General features: G+C 37.2%; 1 protein-coding gene across 7 annotated transcripts in view; it reads left to right on the top strand.

Annotated features, from left to right (window-relative positions):
• The first annotated feature begins 5,322 nt into the window (after window positions 1-5,322).
• The window catches only part of RNL (RNAligase), a 134,838-nt gene continuing 121,956 nt past the window's right edge, over window positions 5,323-18,204 (top strand). For 6 of the 7 annotated variants that reach the window (XR_016061392.1, XR_016061394.1, XR_016061393.1 and 3 more), the window contains exons 1-6: window positions 5,323-5,687; window positions 6,354-6,959; window positions 8,357-8,407; window positions 8,666-8,748; window positions 9,056-9,155; window positions 12,370-12,448. Coding sequence is in view for 3 of the 7 variants with exons in the window: in XM_006843213.4 (XP_006843276.3) it covers window positions 5,433-5,687; window positions 6,354-6,959; window positions 8,357-8,407; window positions 8,666-8,748; window positions 9,056-9,155; window positions 12,370-12,448 (1,174 nt within the window). In the remaining 4 variants the exon portion in view is untranslated. The remainder of the gene's footprint in view (window positions 5,688-6,353; window positions 6,960-8,356; window positions 8,408-8,665; window positions 8,749-9,055; window positions 9,156-12,369; window positions 12,449-18,204) is intronic. The other variant, XM_088874615.1, reaches the window with a different exon arrangement.

The following is an 18,204-nucleotide window of genomic DNA, read 5'->3' as shown; positions in this document are numbered from 1 at the left end:
ACGTTATTTTTTTAGCAATTAAAGTTCAAAAAATTTCTCTAAAATTCACAATAAATATTTAAAGTGTTTTTGAGCAAGTATTAGGTTTTTTTCATCATTGTAAAATTAGACAAAAGGTATAGTGAGATCTCAGGCTAATAATTATATGTATCATAGTACTCCATTGGGCTAGTCCCGAATGATATTCCATCGAGTCTCAGATCGACTAAATAGATTTATGTTCCACAGTCTAAAGTAATGACACATAATTGACCATATCAAAGCCGCTGAGCCAGAATTGGCAATTATTCGGCTCTCAATAGATTACAGGTGTTCCCCTGTGGGATATGATCTAACTCAATTATAGGGGTCATCTCAAAGCACATGTGCACTAGCTCTTCTAAGCTATGATAACGCATTTGGAAGAGCGACTTCCCATATGAAATGAAAATGCACAAGCCATGTAATGGTCTCGTGTCAGAATATAGATTTATGTCTCACAAGTCTTGACCATTTCATACAAGGCAAATATTCACTAAGTACTCGGGTTATATTTTTCTCGTTTGGATTATCCAAGCCCTGACCGATGATAGCTAAACATGAGGCTAACCTATAAAATCCTGACTAGGAGGTAACCCTCACACCTCCTTGAGAAATTGCTTTCTCAACACGTGAACTCTCGATACCTCATGCGTACTTGGGGTAAAAGAATATGGGCTCCATTTCACAGGATGTTAAGATTTCAATATCTCAATCACTCCCACTGAATGAGAGACTACTGGAATTTAAGCCTTGATAGGCCATATTTCCAACACACTTATCCAGCATTCATTACAAACTTTACACTTACATCAATCCCTCTCTCAAGCGTCGGTTCAACACTTTCGATGTTGATATCTTTGTCAAATGTTGATTAGAATGCACCTAGCCTCATATCAGGACTAGAAGCATACTCAACCCAAGGCACATCTTCAAGCATTCATCATTAAAGCTCATATCTCCTCAAACTCTACCGAGCATTCGTTCTAATGTATTTAGCCTAGTATATGACTGAAAATACACCCAATATTTGTCACAAAAAAACTATTGGTGGCTGAGGAAATGGCACCCCAATGTCTCGAAAAACAGAAGAAAGCCATGTTAATTCTACAGCAATGGATGTCATATATCGATATTCAGCTTCAGCACCTGAACAAGCCATAGTCGATTGTTTACTAATACTTCAATATATGAAAATAAAACCATATAGGAGCAAAAACTAGTGGTTGAACGACGAGTATTTGGATACCAGTCTAGTCTGCATCTGAGAAAGCATATAACTCATGTGAACTAGCAGATATGATTCATATACCTTAAGATTGTATACCATTGAGATACCAAATAATTCACTTAACTACCTAAAAATATGCAATTGTAGGGGCATGCATAATTTGACACACTGTATTAAAACTATGGGAAAAGTTGTGTTATAATAATGAATTGCAGTGCACCAATACTACTATGATTAAGAGATGGATCAAGGAATGGATTAGATCTCCCGTGAACATTATCCTTCACTGCTATTAGTGTTTAAATAGGTTTGGCACCTAGCATCTGGGCACTATCAAGAAGATCTCTGACATATATGCTTTGTGACATAAAGATCCCACCTAAAAAATAAGATATTTCTATGCTAAGAAAGTAGTAAAGAGGTTCAAGATCTTTCATTGCAAATTCTTTTCCAAGTTGGAAAATAAATCATTAGAGAATATTGGAATCATCACCTAAAATAATAATATCATCAACATAGAGGAGAAGGATAATATTGCCTTGAGGATTGCGACAAACAAATAGAGATAAATAAGTTATGCTACAATAAAACCCCAATGATACTAAGTATACAATAAATTGATCAAATCTGATGTGCTTGCTTAAGGTCATTTAAAGCCCTTTTTAATTTACAGGCATGACTTGGATACTGGATACTCTGAGCTGACAAAGCCAGGGGATTGTTCCAAGGCAATGAGTAAAAATGGGCCATTTCTCCTATAACTCTTCACGAAGCCATTATTCCCATCAAGTCCATGAGAAAGGGTTAGTTGGAAGAAGATGAAGGTCATTCAAGTCAAATGCAAGAAGCAAAAAGACTTCACCTGCCCTTACACAAAGGCATACATGTCAAAATTTACTCTGGGCCATTATTGTTCAAACGCCGTTTTGAAGGCCCAAATGACATCCAAAGGATGCGAGACAAGGCCATTGCGAAGGTATGGCCCGACCTAGTTGAAAATGGCTTATTTGAAGCCAAAAATGGCCTTGGAGGCGGGGGTTCTATGCCCGAAAGGGGGAGCTAGACCCCCCATCTTTTTCTATCTCTCTCCCCTCTCTCCCTCTCCCTCACAGGACCTGCGCCCTGGCTACCAGTCTCCTTTCTTCTCTCTCCCCTTCTTCTCTCTCTCCTCTATTACTCTCATGAGGGCTAGCCTCCTCCTTCTCTCTCTCCCCCTCTCCTCTCTTTCACTTTCACGAGCCCGTCAGCTTAGATGCCAGTCTCCTCTCTCTCTCTCTCTCTTTCCTTCCTCTACCTCTTCTCTCCCTTATCTCCTTCTTCCCTCTCACTTCCCCCCATGTTCTTCATCTCCCCACTACCATCCCCTTTCCCTCATCTTCATACCTTTACATCCTTCTTTAGCTTTATCCACACCCTCATCTCTCATAACTCTATGAAACCTCCATTTTCCCCAGATGGATCCCTAGTTGGGTCTTCATCAAGTATTCATTTCCCCAGTGGAGTTGCATCCATTCACTCTCATCTTCACTTCCATCACAACCATCCAATTCAACATGGGTGCCCATACTTTTATCAGCTACCTTATCTCCCCAGTCGAGTCGCACCCTTCATGACTCCCTTGTCTTCAGTCCATCCATTCCATGTGTCGTTTAAACCCTTCAATGTCGCATCAAAACCACCATGTTTCCATGGTCATACCATCCACAACTCCATTATGACCCTCTTCAAACCACCTAAAATACCCATTCATCCCAAAATCTTATTCAAATCCACTCTTGCATCTATATCATCAATAATAAGGGGACTTTCCCACCCTTCACCATGCATCTCATCACACATTATCAGAAAAATGAAAATAGAGGCGGATGTGGCCATGAAGCAATGGGTAAAAGAGCTTAAAAAGAAAAAAAATCGACATGGTGAAAACCCGAAAAGGCGCCACGAGTAAAAATGAAAAGAAAGGCGGACGTGGCCATGAAGCCATGGGTAAAATTCCAAAAAAAGATGAAACCGAGCATGATGCAAGTACGATAATGATCATCATGAGTAAAAGTAGTTAAAGATGGATGTGACCATGAAGTCATGAGTAAAAGATCCAAACAAGGAAGGAGTTGGTGAAAACCGTTATGCGGCACCACTTCCACCAAGTTCACTTGAAAACTCAAAAGGGCTCCTGAACCAATAAAAATGTTGATGTAATGATCGCCTTCATAGGCTGCTTCAACCAGTTCAAGTTGAAAAGCTCAGTAGTTTGGGAAACAATGCCCCTCAAGAGGGCACCCAACTGCTGAACCAATAAAAAGGTGAATGTAGCGCTCGCCTTCATAGGCGGCTTCAGTCACTTCAAGATGAAAAGCTCAGTAGTATTAAGAGGCAATGCCCCTGAAGAGGGCACCCAACTACTGAACCAATAAACATATTGATGCAACATTCGCTAGGCGGCTTCAACCAACTCAAATTGAAAAGCTCGGTAGCTTGGGAAGCAATACCCCCTCAAAGGGGCACCCCTCTACTAAATAAAAAATAATTGAAAAGCTGCAACAATTTGGGTCAGCCCTGAAGGGCTCTTGAATGTCAAAAAGATCACCAAGATAGTAAATTGGACTGGCAACCTTTCAAAAAGTTCCCCCCAAGAAGTCAACAAAAACAAAATCATTCAAACAAATCGGGTTACATGCCCCCAAAGGCCTATCAACTACCAAATTAGATCACCATTTTAACATAATAGGTCCCAAGCCTTAATAAGGCCCCCACTGCAGTACATGCTTTAGTTCAGGATCAAGCTCCAAAGGCACCTGACTAGGCCTTGGTAGACTGCGTTACAAGACCCAAAGGGGCCTCCAACTGTCAATTGATTTGAATCTCGGTAAATAGCTCCTATGTCCAAAAAGGGCACCGACTATCAAACCGAAACCACTTTTGCTGGATTGGGAAGGAAGCCCTGAGGTTGTTTTGATGCCCAAATATCTTCAAATTGATCATCTCGACATCAAGATGCATGGACATGAGAAAAAAATGAATTTCAAGTTTTGAAATAGTGCATCTTGTAACGCATTTTTGAACTGTCAATTTTCAAGATTTTCAAGTTTTTATGGATTGATTTGATCTACACTATCTTTAAAGTTTTAAATTTTAAAGATGAAAATATATTTTGAGGCTATTATTCAAATTTCGAGTATTGAAAGCTCATTTCTTGATACTAGTTGAACGTGTGCTTTACTTTGATTGTTCGATAAATTACAAAGCCCCCCCGAAAAGGAGACTTTCTAGACAACCTAGCCCCAACCAATTTTTATTTTTAGCAATTTTTACTCCAAATTGAACTTCTTAACAAATACCCACAAGTCAAAAAGTCATATTTTTTTGATGAAAATGCCCATAGTGCCAGACCACCCCCATTTTGTACCGGATTGCCCTTATTTTGTGTCGGACAACATGCTTTCCAGAAGCTCAAAGTGCTAGACCGTCTCCCATTTTGTGCCGGACCACATGCCCAAAGTGTCAGACTGTACCTATTTGTGTCGGACCGCATGCTTTCCAGAAGCAAAGTGTCGGATCTCCCCCAATTTGTACTGGACAATATGCTTTCTAGATTCTAGAGGGTATTTTGGTATTCATATGACCTTTTTTTGGACTGGGGGTATTTGTTAGGAATGTCAACGTGTGGTTAAAATTGCTAACAAAACTTAAATTGGGGGAAGTTGTGCACAAAGTAAGATTTTGAGGGGTTCTCGTAATTATGTATAAAGCCCGAGCTAACTTGTACTGCAAATTACATATAGTAAATTTTTTTATTTACACACGATCAGACTTGACCGGCTCCAATGACCCAAGTGGGGCCCAATCGGTTCAGGGCAGTAGATCCCCACTCAAAAAGGCACATCTCAGGAGCGAAATACATCCGACGGTAATCACGGTTACGATGATCATATGGATCACATCACACTTTTTTGAGGGTCAAGGCAATGAGCACCTCTAGCAAAGGAGAGAGAGCACCAAACTCTTTGTGAGAGCGTGCCAAACAGTAGAGAGAGAGGAGTATTTTAAAGGGGGGAACACTGCGAGCAGGAAGCAAGACTGGCGGTCTCCAGACAGCGAGGGTAGAGGAGCGGACTCGGTTGAGAAGAGAGAGAACAGTAAGGCGGTAGTTTGGACCGATGTTTAGGGCTAGGGCCAACGTGTAATGGTGAAACTTGCTTCAGTGTCAACAAGCAGGGGATTATTGTGCCTGGGCACTCGCAACAACATTATAAGTACTGAGGAAAAGAGCGCAACAATCCAGTGGATGTCGGCTTCTCGAAGTTTTCTCTCTCTAAAACTCTCTTTTGGTCTTTCTGCTCCTCTTTTCCCCCATTCCTCACATCGCAGGTTCATCACCTTTCTCTCTCATTCTCCAATGGTTAACCATCGCCAGCATCAACAACATCATCGTGATCAGGTACATTAATCGATAAATGCATCAACAATGGAGCTTCTCTCTCTATCTCTCCATTAATCGATAAATGCATCGACAATGGAGCTTTCTCTTTGTCTCTCTCGGGCTTGCGTTATTTTTTACTACTTCTATGTTAGGACAAATATTTTTCTTTTTGATGGTCCTCCTGGTTTTAGAAATCCGTCTCTTGCCAAAGATTATTGTGTTTTCTTGAGCTTTAGTAGGGCCATGTGCTCGATTCATTCATTTCGCCTTCTGCAAAATCCATCGAGCTCAGATTTATAATTTTTTATGTGCTTTTTCGTATTTTGATGAAGTTCATGGGAATCTGCGTTGAATCTCCGTATATCAATCTTTGTACAGGGATAGTGCCTTTTTCACATCTCTATTCTTCAATATTTTTCTGAGTTTTTTGTTGTTTCTATAAACTACTTTAGACTCTTCGTCATGGTCTTTTTGGGATGTCATCCAAATCTAGGAAAATGACCTTCTACAAAATCCATGTTCTGTGGCTTCTGCAAATCCTTACTTCTCTTTATCCGGAATCCATGGAGCCCTTTTATGCTATATTTTGAGCTTTTTTATGCTGATTTTTTTAATGAAAATTCCTGGTTTTTATATAGTTCAATGGAACCTGCTCTGATTGTGTCGTATCAATTCGTTGTACAGGGAAGAGTCAGTAGTAGTACGAGGGATCAACAGTGGAGAGAGATGTCCAAGCAAAACATAAATGAGTCTCTCTCTACCCATGTCAGCCAGTTACAAATATCAGAATCCCAGCGCCCTCTCACTTCAAACACCAACTTGGAATTTTTAAGACCGAAGACAATAATTGTTCCAGTCCATGCTTCAGAGGATTATCATCCATGCGGACAAGATTCACCTTGTTGTTCTCAACAGCCAGAGACTTCTGGTCAGTGGTCGATTAATTCTATTCCTCCAATACAATATGGGACCATCTCTCTTTTTACTACCCCTGCCTCTCCTACCAAGGTTCAGAAAGGCATATGGATGCCTAAAGCGTATTCCACTGTAAGTGGAGCTGAATCAGTAGAAGAATCTACCATTAACGTTGATAGTGGAACTGATACGAAGAGTAAAAATGATAAAGAAACAGACAGAAAGGTTGTGAAGAATAGCTTAAGCACTGTATTCCAGAGGGGGATAAGGGGACCTACGGGGGCGGAGTTCACCGTGGACAAGAATACGTATTCACAAGCCCAGATCAGGGCAACTTTTTATCCCAAGTTCGAGAATGAGAAATCAGATCAAGAGGTATATCATATGGGTGATGCATATGCCTTTTTAAATAAGTTGTGATTTGAGATTGCATCATAGGGAGCATTTTAAAATTTTGGATGTTGCTTATTTTTCCTTGTAGATGTCATGCTGGTTCCTACTTCAGGAGGGTTGAAACTCACATAGGATTTATGGATATTTCATTTAGTACTCAACTAGGATGTAGCATTCCAGTTGGCTTGATTTCTTATATTGAGTTTATGCAAGTGGTTTCTATTGTATGTGATATGGGGCTGGGGAAAAGTTAATGAATTCTTGTTACATGTTAGGGAGAACTGTGTTATTGTAAGGGGATCGCCATCTATCTTTCTATCGTTCAAAGTATACTTCTCACTCCACAATCTAAACCTGTAGGCCTTGGGATCTTCCCTAAAACTATAACCTTTACCACTGCTCCCTCTTTGTTCTGGAGTAACTGCAACACTGATTGAAAGGATCATTTAGAATTGTCAAATGTGGCGTAGAAAGAATCATTTGGAATTGTCAAACGTGGTGTAGAAAGACCTTTACATTGGTTCCTCATTGGTATGTTATAGCATTGCACTGTAGATTTAAATGACTGGAACCATTAAACAATACTATGTTGTGTTAGTAATTGTCAAATATTATTCATTCGATGATAGGATTCTAAGATTTTTTATTTATATCCACCATATGACACATCATAGATGATTGAAATATAACACTTCTTCGCTCTTTTTTCTCTTTATAAGCAGCTAGACTGCTGGCGTGATATTTCTTAAATTTTGTAGCTTTTATCATCTCTATATCTCTCAACAAGTGCTCAAAATTCAGAATCAGTTGTCCACTCACTGCTAGAAATTAGACTTCTTGTCAAGTTAAATGGTTTAACTCGGAACACTAGGGGACTTATGCCAATTTTTTTTTGGTGAAGACATTTATAAAGTAAAGTGACTATAGCTGGAAATGGAAGCGACTCTTGGACCTATGTCATAGCACAAACCCAACACTTTGAAGAAACCATTTATTGGTCAAATTAAGGTAGAAAGTAATACGAAAGGAGAAACCTCGGAAGTATCCTGAGTTTTTAATACTTGAATTTGAACCACTTGACAAGTGGAGTTGATTTTGGTAATTTTTCCTACTCAGCACAAGCTTTTATTCACTGCTTTCAACGAATTGTGACCCTTTTACCTATAAAACAACTATCAGTGTATTGAACATTTTGTGAGGAGGCTTTTCCAAACTTTACTTATGAAAGAACCAAATCGTTTATGGATTTGATTTTGGAATTATCTGTGTCTATTCTACTATCGTGTCCATTAGAATGTGCCTTTGGGAATGCATGCTTTGGCTGGTCCTTTTTTTTTGTTTTGAAAAGAAAAATTTATGTAATAATATTTTCTGTATAGGTTAGGACAAGGATGATAGAGATGGTTTCCAATGGTCTGGCTACTTTAGAGGTATGCAATTATCACAATATATAATCTTCATTCTTCTTCATTTCTTGGAGTTTGGTTGTTGCTTATGAATTGCAAAATTGAATCTCCATTTAGTAATTTTTAGCAGTAGTAGTTTTGATGCTTGAAGTCTGGATGTGGTACCATATTTACACTTTTTTAAAAATATATGGTTGAAGAGAGAATCTGGAAGAATTGATGAAGCTTTTGTAAGGGTCAAGATTCATTATGAGAGAATCTACAAGTCGTTCCTTTTCACAGGTTTCACTGAAGCACTCAGGGTCTCTTTTTATGTATGCGGGGCATGAGGGAGGTGCATATGCAAAGAACAGTTTTGGTAACATGTATGATTGACTCCCAGGAAAATTAGTTTCTAATGTCAAATTTTCAATAATTCGATGTTATCATTTGAGGTAAGGCATCTGGTAGTTTGATGTCTTCCCCATTGGACACACACATATGTGTGTGTGTGCACGTGCTTGTACACATACACACACATGCATGTATATTCGTATATATTCATATATCTATGTATATTTGTATATATGTCATATGTGTATATACGTATGTATGTATGTACACACTCACATATATACATGTATATATGTCATGCAACTGATGGAACTTTGTTTTCCCTAATCTATAATCTAGTTATACAGCTGTTGGTGTTTTTGTTCTTGGGCGAATGTTTAATGAAGCATGGGGTGTCAATGCCGCGAAAAAGCAAGAAGAGTTCAATGAATTTCTTGAGGTATAATTGCTGTACGTTATAAACTGTGTATCAATTCCTTGACACATCTTTTCTCTTGTTTTTTTTGAATTACCTCTCTTGCTTCCAGTAGTGGGAGTGGTGTTTGTAAACAATGACTTACGTTTGGCCTTACCAGGGTCCTGAGCCTGAGCCGGCCACTGAAGTGACCTAGTAAGAGGTTCTACTCAGTGGATATTCTGGGTAGATAATGAAGGGGGACCTGAGGCTTAGGAAAATTGCCCTATTTTGGGGGTTTTTCCTCCAGAATCAACCTTGCAAGTTTTTTGAATCAACCCTGCAAGTTTCATCACCAAAAGTGTGAAAAAAGAGTGTATTAGTACTGAGAATATGAAAGTCGCTATCCTTTTAGTTCTATTGGGGTTATTATCACAGCATGGCCTTCTAGTTTTATGTTTTGGAATGAAAACATATTCCCAATAGATTGACATCGTTTTCCTTAGTCTCAGAAGGTTCATTAACCAATCAACCTATCAACAACGTATAAATGTGCCTAACTTTTTAATGCAGCGAGAAAAAGTGGGAAATTGAATCCACCGTTCTCCAGAATCAAGTAAATCACCAAGAAGAGAGAAAGAACATGGCGGAAAATTAAGTCAAAGAGAAGAAGAACTTTCTTCTTTCATAAAATAAAATTTATTCTAATAACATTTGCCCTAAACTATGACATCCAACCTTTTAAAAGCTTTTGAAACCCTAATTTAACTTTGAGATTTAAGTAAATATTTAATACTCTAAAATACCCCTAAAACAATACCAAAATACCAAAATTCCAAAAATACCTGGTGAACAGTAAAACATGAACAGTAACACATGAATAGTAACATGTGAGCTGTAATGCCTGAATAGCAACTTGTGAACAGTAATACATGAACAGTAATGCATGAATAGTAAATAAAAAAATAAAAAAATAAAAACCCTAGAAATCCTAAAAACTCTAGAAATAAACCCTAAAACTAAAACTACAATATACATCATTGAAATTGAATAAAAATACAAAATAAGAAGACTTTTGCCCTCCATCCTTCTTCCTTTGTTGGAAAAAACTCGTCCTCGAGTTTTGAATTATGTTAAGATGAACTCAACATCAAAACCACCTTCTTTGACCTTTTTCTTTGTCGGCTCAAATACTATTCGAGGTAAAAAATATTCCTCAAGAAATGGGTCCTGATAGGGATAATGAGGAATCCATGCAAATTTATCAAATTCAAATATTCGTGAACTCCCATTGGAAATCATGTAAGATACTCCAACTCAATTTTTAGTCCTTTAGAGGTTTTCTCAACATCTTTTTGATCACTTTATGAAATCAGAGCCACAATTTGCTGATTTTGAGTTGACCACACTGCCATTGTGCTATTCTGATTCCAATGCCTTAAATCTCCTAGATGTTCTAGATCTTTATCTTTTTCTTCGTCAAAGATCGGTTCACCTACGAAGTCTTGATCACCATTAGAGATTAGATCTCTTCCAAAATCTTGTTCATCATCTAAGTATATATCGAAAATTGGGGGCAGATCCCAATCTACAACCTCTGACTTTCGATACGACCTACACCAAGATCAACTTTGTTTTCCTTCAAATTATGTAAGTCAACTAAATCCCATGATTTATTCTCCCAAGCATGAAGCTCCCAACACGGAGCGCTTGCATAGAATGAGTGGTTGAAGGTAGCGTCATCATTCCGCTCCAACTTTGAGTTGGACTTTGATTTGTGCCATTCTTCATAAAAACCCTCACGATTTGGATCTATCCCTGTAGAATCCTCTTCGTTTAGGGGACACTTTTCTTGGCACCGTTTGCACAACTATAGCTCTATAACCTTCTCCATCAAGTTGTTGATTTCCTTGCGTAGTCGGATCAAATCGGCATCCCTATGGCTAAGACCTCCACGTCAAGCCTTCACAATCTCTAGCCGTCCTCGAACCTTGCTCTGATACCACTTGATACAAGTGGGAAATTGAATCCACTGTTATCCGGAACCTTCAACAAGTAAAATCAACAAGAAGAGAAAAAGAACATGGCTGTAAATCAAGTCAAAAGAAGAACTTTTTTCTCTCATAAAATAAAATTTATTCCAATAACATCTACTCTAAACTATGAGATCCAACTTTTATAAGCCTATGAAACCCTAATTTAACTTGAGATTCAAGTAAATATTTAATACTTTAAAATCCCCCTAAAACAATACCGAAATTCCATAAATACCCTTGTGCACAGTAACACATGAACACTAACCTCTGAATAATAACACGTGAATAGTAGTACATGAACAGTAACACATGAGTAGTAAATAAAAAAATAAAAACCCTAAAAATCCTAAAAACCCTATAAATAAATCCTAAAACTAAAACTACAACATACATCATTGAAATTGAATAAAAATACAAAATAAGAAAACTTTTGCCCTCCATCACTTTTAAATTTGATTAGAGTGGGCATTCATCTTGCATTATTGTTTGGGGCTTCAATGGCTGCCTCTGAATTGAGCAACCCCATTTATTAACTAGGATGGAATCTTCTGCTAGCGTGTGAACATGTTTCTGTTTACTTGAAAGTTGGGAACTCTGAGAGCAAAACTCTACTCCCTTAAGGAAGAGGTTGTGTCGGGTCTTGCTAACAAGGTGTCAAGGCTCTCTATTTTGGATCACTAGGCATCTTTTCTGGCTTCCCAGGATGAGTATAAGGACTTCATGGCGCTTTTGTTTCGAAAGCTAGTGAGATTATTTTTATTGGGACAATGTGTATCCACTAGAAGCATAGGATTTTTACGACTGTGGTTTCTGTTTTGATCATCTCAGTTTGCGAGCATCATATTTTTTGGCTTGTCCTCTTTTGAATATTTTATTTTAATTATCTGTTTCACTTTTTTTTTTGATGTGGTTGCATTGTAAACATGTTCACTGCTGTTTCTTTTAATCTTTGTTTTATTGCATTATGCATTAGTATTTTGACTTGAGTCGATACTCACTATTTTTATAGTTTCCTGATAAAAGTAAAATAGGGTTCGTTTTAGGTCTACATTTGTTGTTGCTTTGTGCATTTTGACTGATTTTTGTTTCATCATGAACAAAAATAATGACTATTGATTCAAAGTAGATATCATGTGTGATTTGTGGAGGGTGTTTAGGATGTGCCTGACCTTTTATTTTCTGTTGATCTCAACAGCTTCTTATTACTCTTTCTTGTTTTCCAGAAAAATCGTATGTGCATATCAATGGAATTGGTCACTGCTGTTTTAGGAGATCACGGTCAACGACCACTTGATGATTATGGTATGAAATGATTTTGCCGTACTCTTCTTTCAGATTACATGTATGAGTTAAATCAGTTGGTTTATTTTGGTGTTATGCTAAAAATTCCTCATAATTTTGTGCTTTTTCCATATGAATTATCATGATATGGTCTGCAAGGCAGCTTGTCGAGTTTCAACAACCAGAAGTTCATGAATGGTTTAGGTAAAAAATAAATTAATTGCATTTTGCAAAATTCCAATGATGTGAATACAAGTGAATACAAGCAGTTCTACAAAGCAATGTAAAACCAGTATGTCATTAAGGATGGATGCTTTGTCATATAGATTTCTAAAATCTTTTATTTTGACCATCACCAGTCTTTATACAGAAATACTTAAATTGTAAATTTTATTGGGGTGGCTAAGAAATCATGCGACTACATGAAGCTTGTGGTTATTTGAAGCATTGGGCCAATAGATTCATGCATAAGGTTGGAGCTTAGTGGGTTCCATTGGGGTCAAAATATTCATGCATGAGATTAGAAGTGAGCAGGTTTTATAGGTGAGTCTGCTTTTTCTGGTTATCTGCTTTTCCTGGTTCTCTGCTTTTTCTCGTTCTGGGATATATGTGCACAAAACTGAGTTTGGGTGTTTTTTTTTTTTGGGTAAATATATTGAAATCCTTTTAAAATTAATTTTTTTTGGAAAGATCAGAAAAGACCCATGAACTTGAGGAAAGTTTGGGTGTTGTATTATTGAGATCTGTTTTTGTTGGCCATGGGGTCTTGTATTTGATCTCTATTTTTGTTGGTTGTGGGCTCTGTTTTTGTTGGTTGTGGGGTCTTGAACTTGAGGAAAGATGGGTTTGGGGAATTGTCAGTCACTGAAATTGAGCTCTTAACTTGTGATTGTTGATTTTGAAAAGCTATAGTAGCGTACCCTAAGAGAGAAACTGGTTGGGTGACTGGTGGAGCCGTTGCAATGGGTGCACTTACCAAGTACTTTACAACCTAGCCCCTATATTTTATTGTCATTTGTTTCTTGAGGATAAGGACCGTTTCCAGCTCACCCCTCTCGGGACCCTGCGTAGGCGGGACCAGCACCGGGTTACAGCCCTTTATTTGTTTCTTGAGGATATGGACTTAGAGGATGAAATAAAGCCCTAAGTATAAGCTGATTAGCAATTGTTGCTGTGACTACAAAGAGTTACATGGAGGTGGACACACTTGTACAATTTCCAGATTACATGTTTGCATCTATCAAACTTTAAACATGCCAAATTGGCATCTCAATTTGAGGGATACTAGAAGACATTCATACTTATGTCTAATCTTTCCTTTTACTTTTGAGTCAGGGACTTATATTTGATATATGCGATTGTGATGCTGTTATCGTCTGAGGAGCATAAATTGTTATTCATGTGTCCTATCTTTGTGCTTCAAGTTGAATTTTGGAAGTCTTTTAATTCTAGTTTTTTTTTCATGATTTTGCTATTTTAGGCCATAAGTATTAGTTTAAAGTAGAGGCATGAAAATAGTGATAATTTTGGGACTAATTACGGTTTTTAGTATTTATTAATTGTTAGAGTTTGAGATTGTTTGCTTTGTGTGTACACGCCAATCTGAGACCGACCAGACTAGTGGAAGTTTGATATGTCTTAGATCATGCGCATACTTAGTTATTTAAAAGAGTCGAGAGAGGTGGATCTTGTCAAATTCAGATCTGCAGAGAAATCAGTCTTGCAAGACCTATCCTTTACATATTTGCGAGTGAGCCGGCTTAGATACTGTGAAATTCGAAATAAACACAAAATAAAATAGGAATAAAGAGGAACATGAAACATAAACTATTGAAGAAATGAAGAAAGCTAGAAAACAAGAATAGAGGTAAATAAAGATGAACAAAATATATTCACGGGCTAATCAAAGAAAATAAAGATGAATGACAAAGAAAATAAAGAGAATAAAATGAGAAAGGTAAGAAGAGCGAATTTACTAAGAAATAGAATATAGTAACTAATAAAGGAAAGCAGTAAAGCAAATAAAATAATAAAAAAATAAAATAAAAGGAAGTAAAGAACTTGGAAGCTGGGCCCTTACGTTTGGCATGAGAGTTGGTCTTCAAAATTGATGATCCGATTGAATGAATGAGCTTCGGGGAAGAGAGATGCCTAGGAATTCACATCTAGGGCTTTTGATGATTGAAAATGACTTATCTTGAACTCTGATAATGATTGGAGCAGGGTTCCTAGAACTAGGGTTTTAGTTGCCTAAAGCTAGGGTTTGAGGGTTGTCGCGTTTCTATGACTTGGAATTAGAGGGTCTCTGTTCGGGTCTAGGTCTGTTGAAATGGCTGGAAGGTTGACTTTATTTGGCAAAATACACCCCAAAATAGGAAGGTGATGGTTCTTATCAGATATAGAGGTGTCACGTGTCCTGCACCACAACTTGTGTTGGGAGTTTCTCTTTCATCCGTGCCGCATATTCGATGCTGATCCGTCTCTTCCCTATTACTTGATAATTTTGAGCAGAACATCGAGCTGAGTCTAGTGGTGGTGGTCTAATCGAATCTGGACGATGTGCGATGTCTCCTTCTCAGGTTATAGAAATGACTTAATTTGGAAATATGGTTTCCTTACTGGGAGATTTTGAAGTATTGACATACCAGTCTTGGGATTTAGGATTATTTGGCTTCTAAAATGGGATAATTGTGATATCTAAAAGATCTTGGGAATATTTAAGGAATACTTGGGTTTTCTAAGTTTATGATTTATGGGATTTTGGATTTTTGGGATTATTGAATTTCTTAAGATGGGATATTTAGGGAATATGGAATATCTAAGGAATATTCTAGGCTGGACAATGGTTTGGGTCTGGACTATGGCTGATAATGTCCTATGGTGTATTGGGATAGTGTGTTGCAGGGTATTTAGAATTCAGAGATTAATTTTTTTTTGGGGGGACTTAATGATTATCTGTCTAATTTTTGGAGAATGGGATATTTTATTGAAATTATAATGGAACACTAGGGTTCTAGAGCTATAGAGCTTGATTAATGATTGGCGCATTCTCCCTCTTTATTTCTCGTCCTCTTGGATTCTGGTTGCATCAGATTGTGGTGTGTTATCAAATGCGGCCGCATTGAGATGAAGTGGCCTATGTCTCTTGGGCCTACTTAGCTGGGTTTGCATGATTCCCCCCCTACCTAGGTCAGTGCATTGACTGAATAAGCGGCTGCATGAAAGCTTAATGCAGCTGTATATTTTTGTACTGCTTGTGGATTGAAATATAGCCCATGAGCGGAGCTATTTTGGCCTCTCTACCTCCTCTCTCTTTTAAGAGCAAAACTCCTATAATGGCAATTTTCCAAGTTTATTTTCAACTCACATCGAAAGGATTTCAGGTGCACATTGTCAACTCACCAAGGGGTGATTGTGCTAAGAAATAGAACTTCTTTTGTTTTTGTTTTGATTATTTTGTTTTTATGTTCTTTGATCTTCAGCTTTTCTGGATTTTGGTTTTACTAGCCTGGTACTTAGTATTTCTATGCTACATTTGCTACTCTCTAATTTCTCTTTAAGAGTATTATACCATGCATGTTCTCTTACGTAACTTCTTGGTATATTGACATATTCTTTTGTTTTTTTATCCTATTTGATGAATGGATTGGATCATTTTTATTTTGGAAAAAGTTTATATAAGGATGCAACCTTATAATGTAGAACTACGGATGCACCTCAAAACTCTATTGGAAAAGGTAGTTTTAATGTTGAAAAATCGTTTGATTGATCATCTCGACATCGAGATGTATGACCATGACAAATAAAAAGATTTTAAGTCTCAGAAATAGTGCATTTTACAGCATATTATCTACACCGTCCATTTTCAAGATTTTCATATGTTTATAGATCTTCTTGATTTTTACCACTTTTGAAATTTAACATTTTATAACTAGATATAAAAATAGATTTTGAAATAATCCTAAAAACATTTTTCATTCAAATTGTATACCATGATAAAATTTGAAGGTGCACCTTACCTCTACAGCTACGGATGCATCCGTATGCCAACTGCACCCTTTTATTTTACATGCTAATTATACTAGTGATAAATAATGGCTTTTTCACTTGATCAGTGACTGGGATGATGAACATATTAGAGAGAAATGCAAAAACAAAATGACTACTATCATATAAATCACATGTATCGTTTATTCTTTGCATTTATAAATTGTTTATTTTCTTAAAATTAATATATATTTCTCCCATAAGAACTGATGGGCCCGCCTCGAGCTTCATGGCACATTAGCCCCTTAGTGCGTCGAGCTGCATCCTGCATTTCATAACTTTTTACTGTGCATAACTTTATATATCTTTGTTTCTGAGCTGATACAACCATTTGGGTGCAGTCTGCAGCTTTTTTTTTTGCCTCTAAAAGTTTGTTTACATGTGGAAGGTGGTTGAAAGAGGTTCTGAAACTATATGCATGAAGTCCTAACTGTTATGGATTAAACCTTTTGAGCCGCATACGATAATGATTAGTGAATAGATTCTTCGAAAGGGTGAAGTCTGTCTCTCTAATTACAGTGGGCTATCTGGTTAGTGGTTGACGGACATTCATAACCTTTGGACTCTTTTGAGTGAGGTGAGGGTGTTTTTTTTATGTTGGGATTATCCAGTAAAGCAAGGAAATTTGACTTTGTCTGGTTTAAAAGAGCTTTCCATTGCATAAAAAAACACTCTAGCTTAGGGGTTCTATAGCGGTCAATAGGACGGTGTTGGCAATGTTTGCAAACACTTTTTATGTTGTCGCGACCACTGCATTCCCTCTTAATGCTATGGAGTTTAAAAAGATACCAGGGTTCTTTTCATCTCTATTCCAATATAGTGCCCTGCCCATTGCGTTAAGTTTCCCACCAAAACCTATGGACATCAGAATGCAATACGTTGAATTTTTTCGTCCTGTGAGATTTTATTGGATTTTGTAATTTTTCTGAATAGAATTTTCCTTCCCAAAAAATAGTCTAATGACAAAAATTTATAAAAGTGCAAGTAGTTCGATAGTTGTATTGAAGTGTTAGCAGTGCAATGCTATAAATGCTGATCTCCTTGCTGCAATAATAAATATTAATAAAGAATATTGGCTAATTATATTAAATATGATAAAGAGGCAACAATGGGCTACTTGAGCTCCTTAAGGAGGGTGTTTTGCTAGTAAAGACAACAAAATTTCTTGACTTCGGAAGCCTTAGAGAGCTAATGAACTATTAACTGCTTGATTGTTGGTATGAAATTCAAATATGCTATTCTTATCCACAATAGAAAAGGATCTGTGCATCTTGCACTTCTTCTGGTTGGTGGATTCACTTAAATTCTTTAGTTTGAAATTTGTAAGCACATGGGGGCTACAGATCTAATTAACTTGTTATCTGAGACTATTTTGAGTTTTAATGTATAACTCCAGAATAAGGAACTAAGGTTCTTGTTTGAGCCTTTGTTTAGTCTGGATTGAGTCTTATCTAAGTCTATTGGAGTCTTGCATGAGTCTGTACCTAAATGTATAAAAAAGCTTGAAGACTACTAATAAAGTCATCTAAAAGTTCATTCACAATAGTTTGAGAAATTAGATCCTTGAAAGTTTCTAAAGTGGGCAATAAGACTATAAAAAAATGATAGAACTATGGAAGTAACTCATGAAAAATTGTAGCCCCCCCCCCCCCACCCCTCCACCAAATAATAAAAAATTGTAGGTTTTTACCTTTTTGGTCAAATATTAAAAAAGTCAACAATTAATCCAA

The sequence above is a fragment of the Amborella trichopoda genome, chromosome 8, assembly GCF_054954075.1.
Source record: "Amborella trichopoda isolate Santa Cruz 75 chromosome 8, AtrichopodaSantaCruz75HAP2 v2.0, whole genome shotgun sequence".
NCBI classification, from domain to species: Eukaryota; Viridiplantae; Streptophyta; class Magnoliopsida; order Amborellales; family Amborellaceae; genus Amborella; species Amborella trichopoda.
This window is presented reverse-complemented; position numbering and strand designations above follow the sequence as displayed.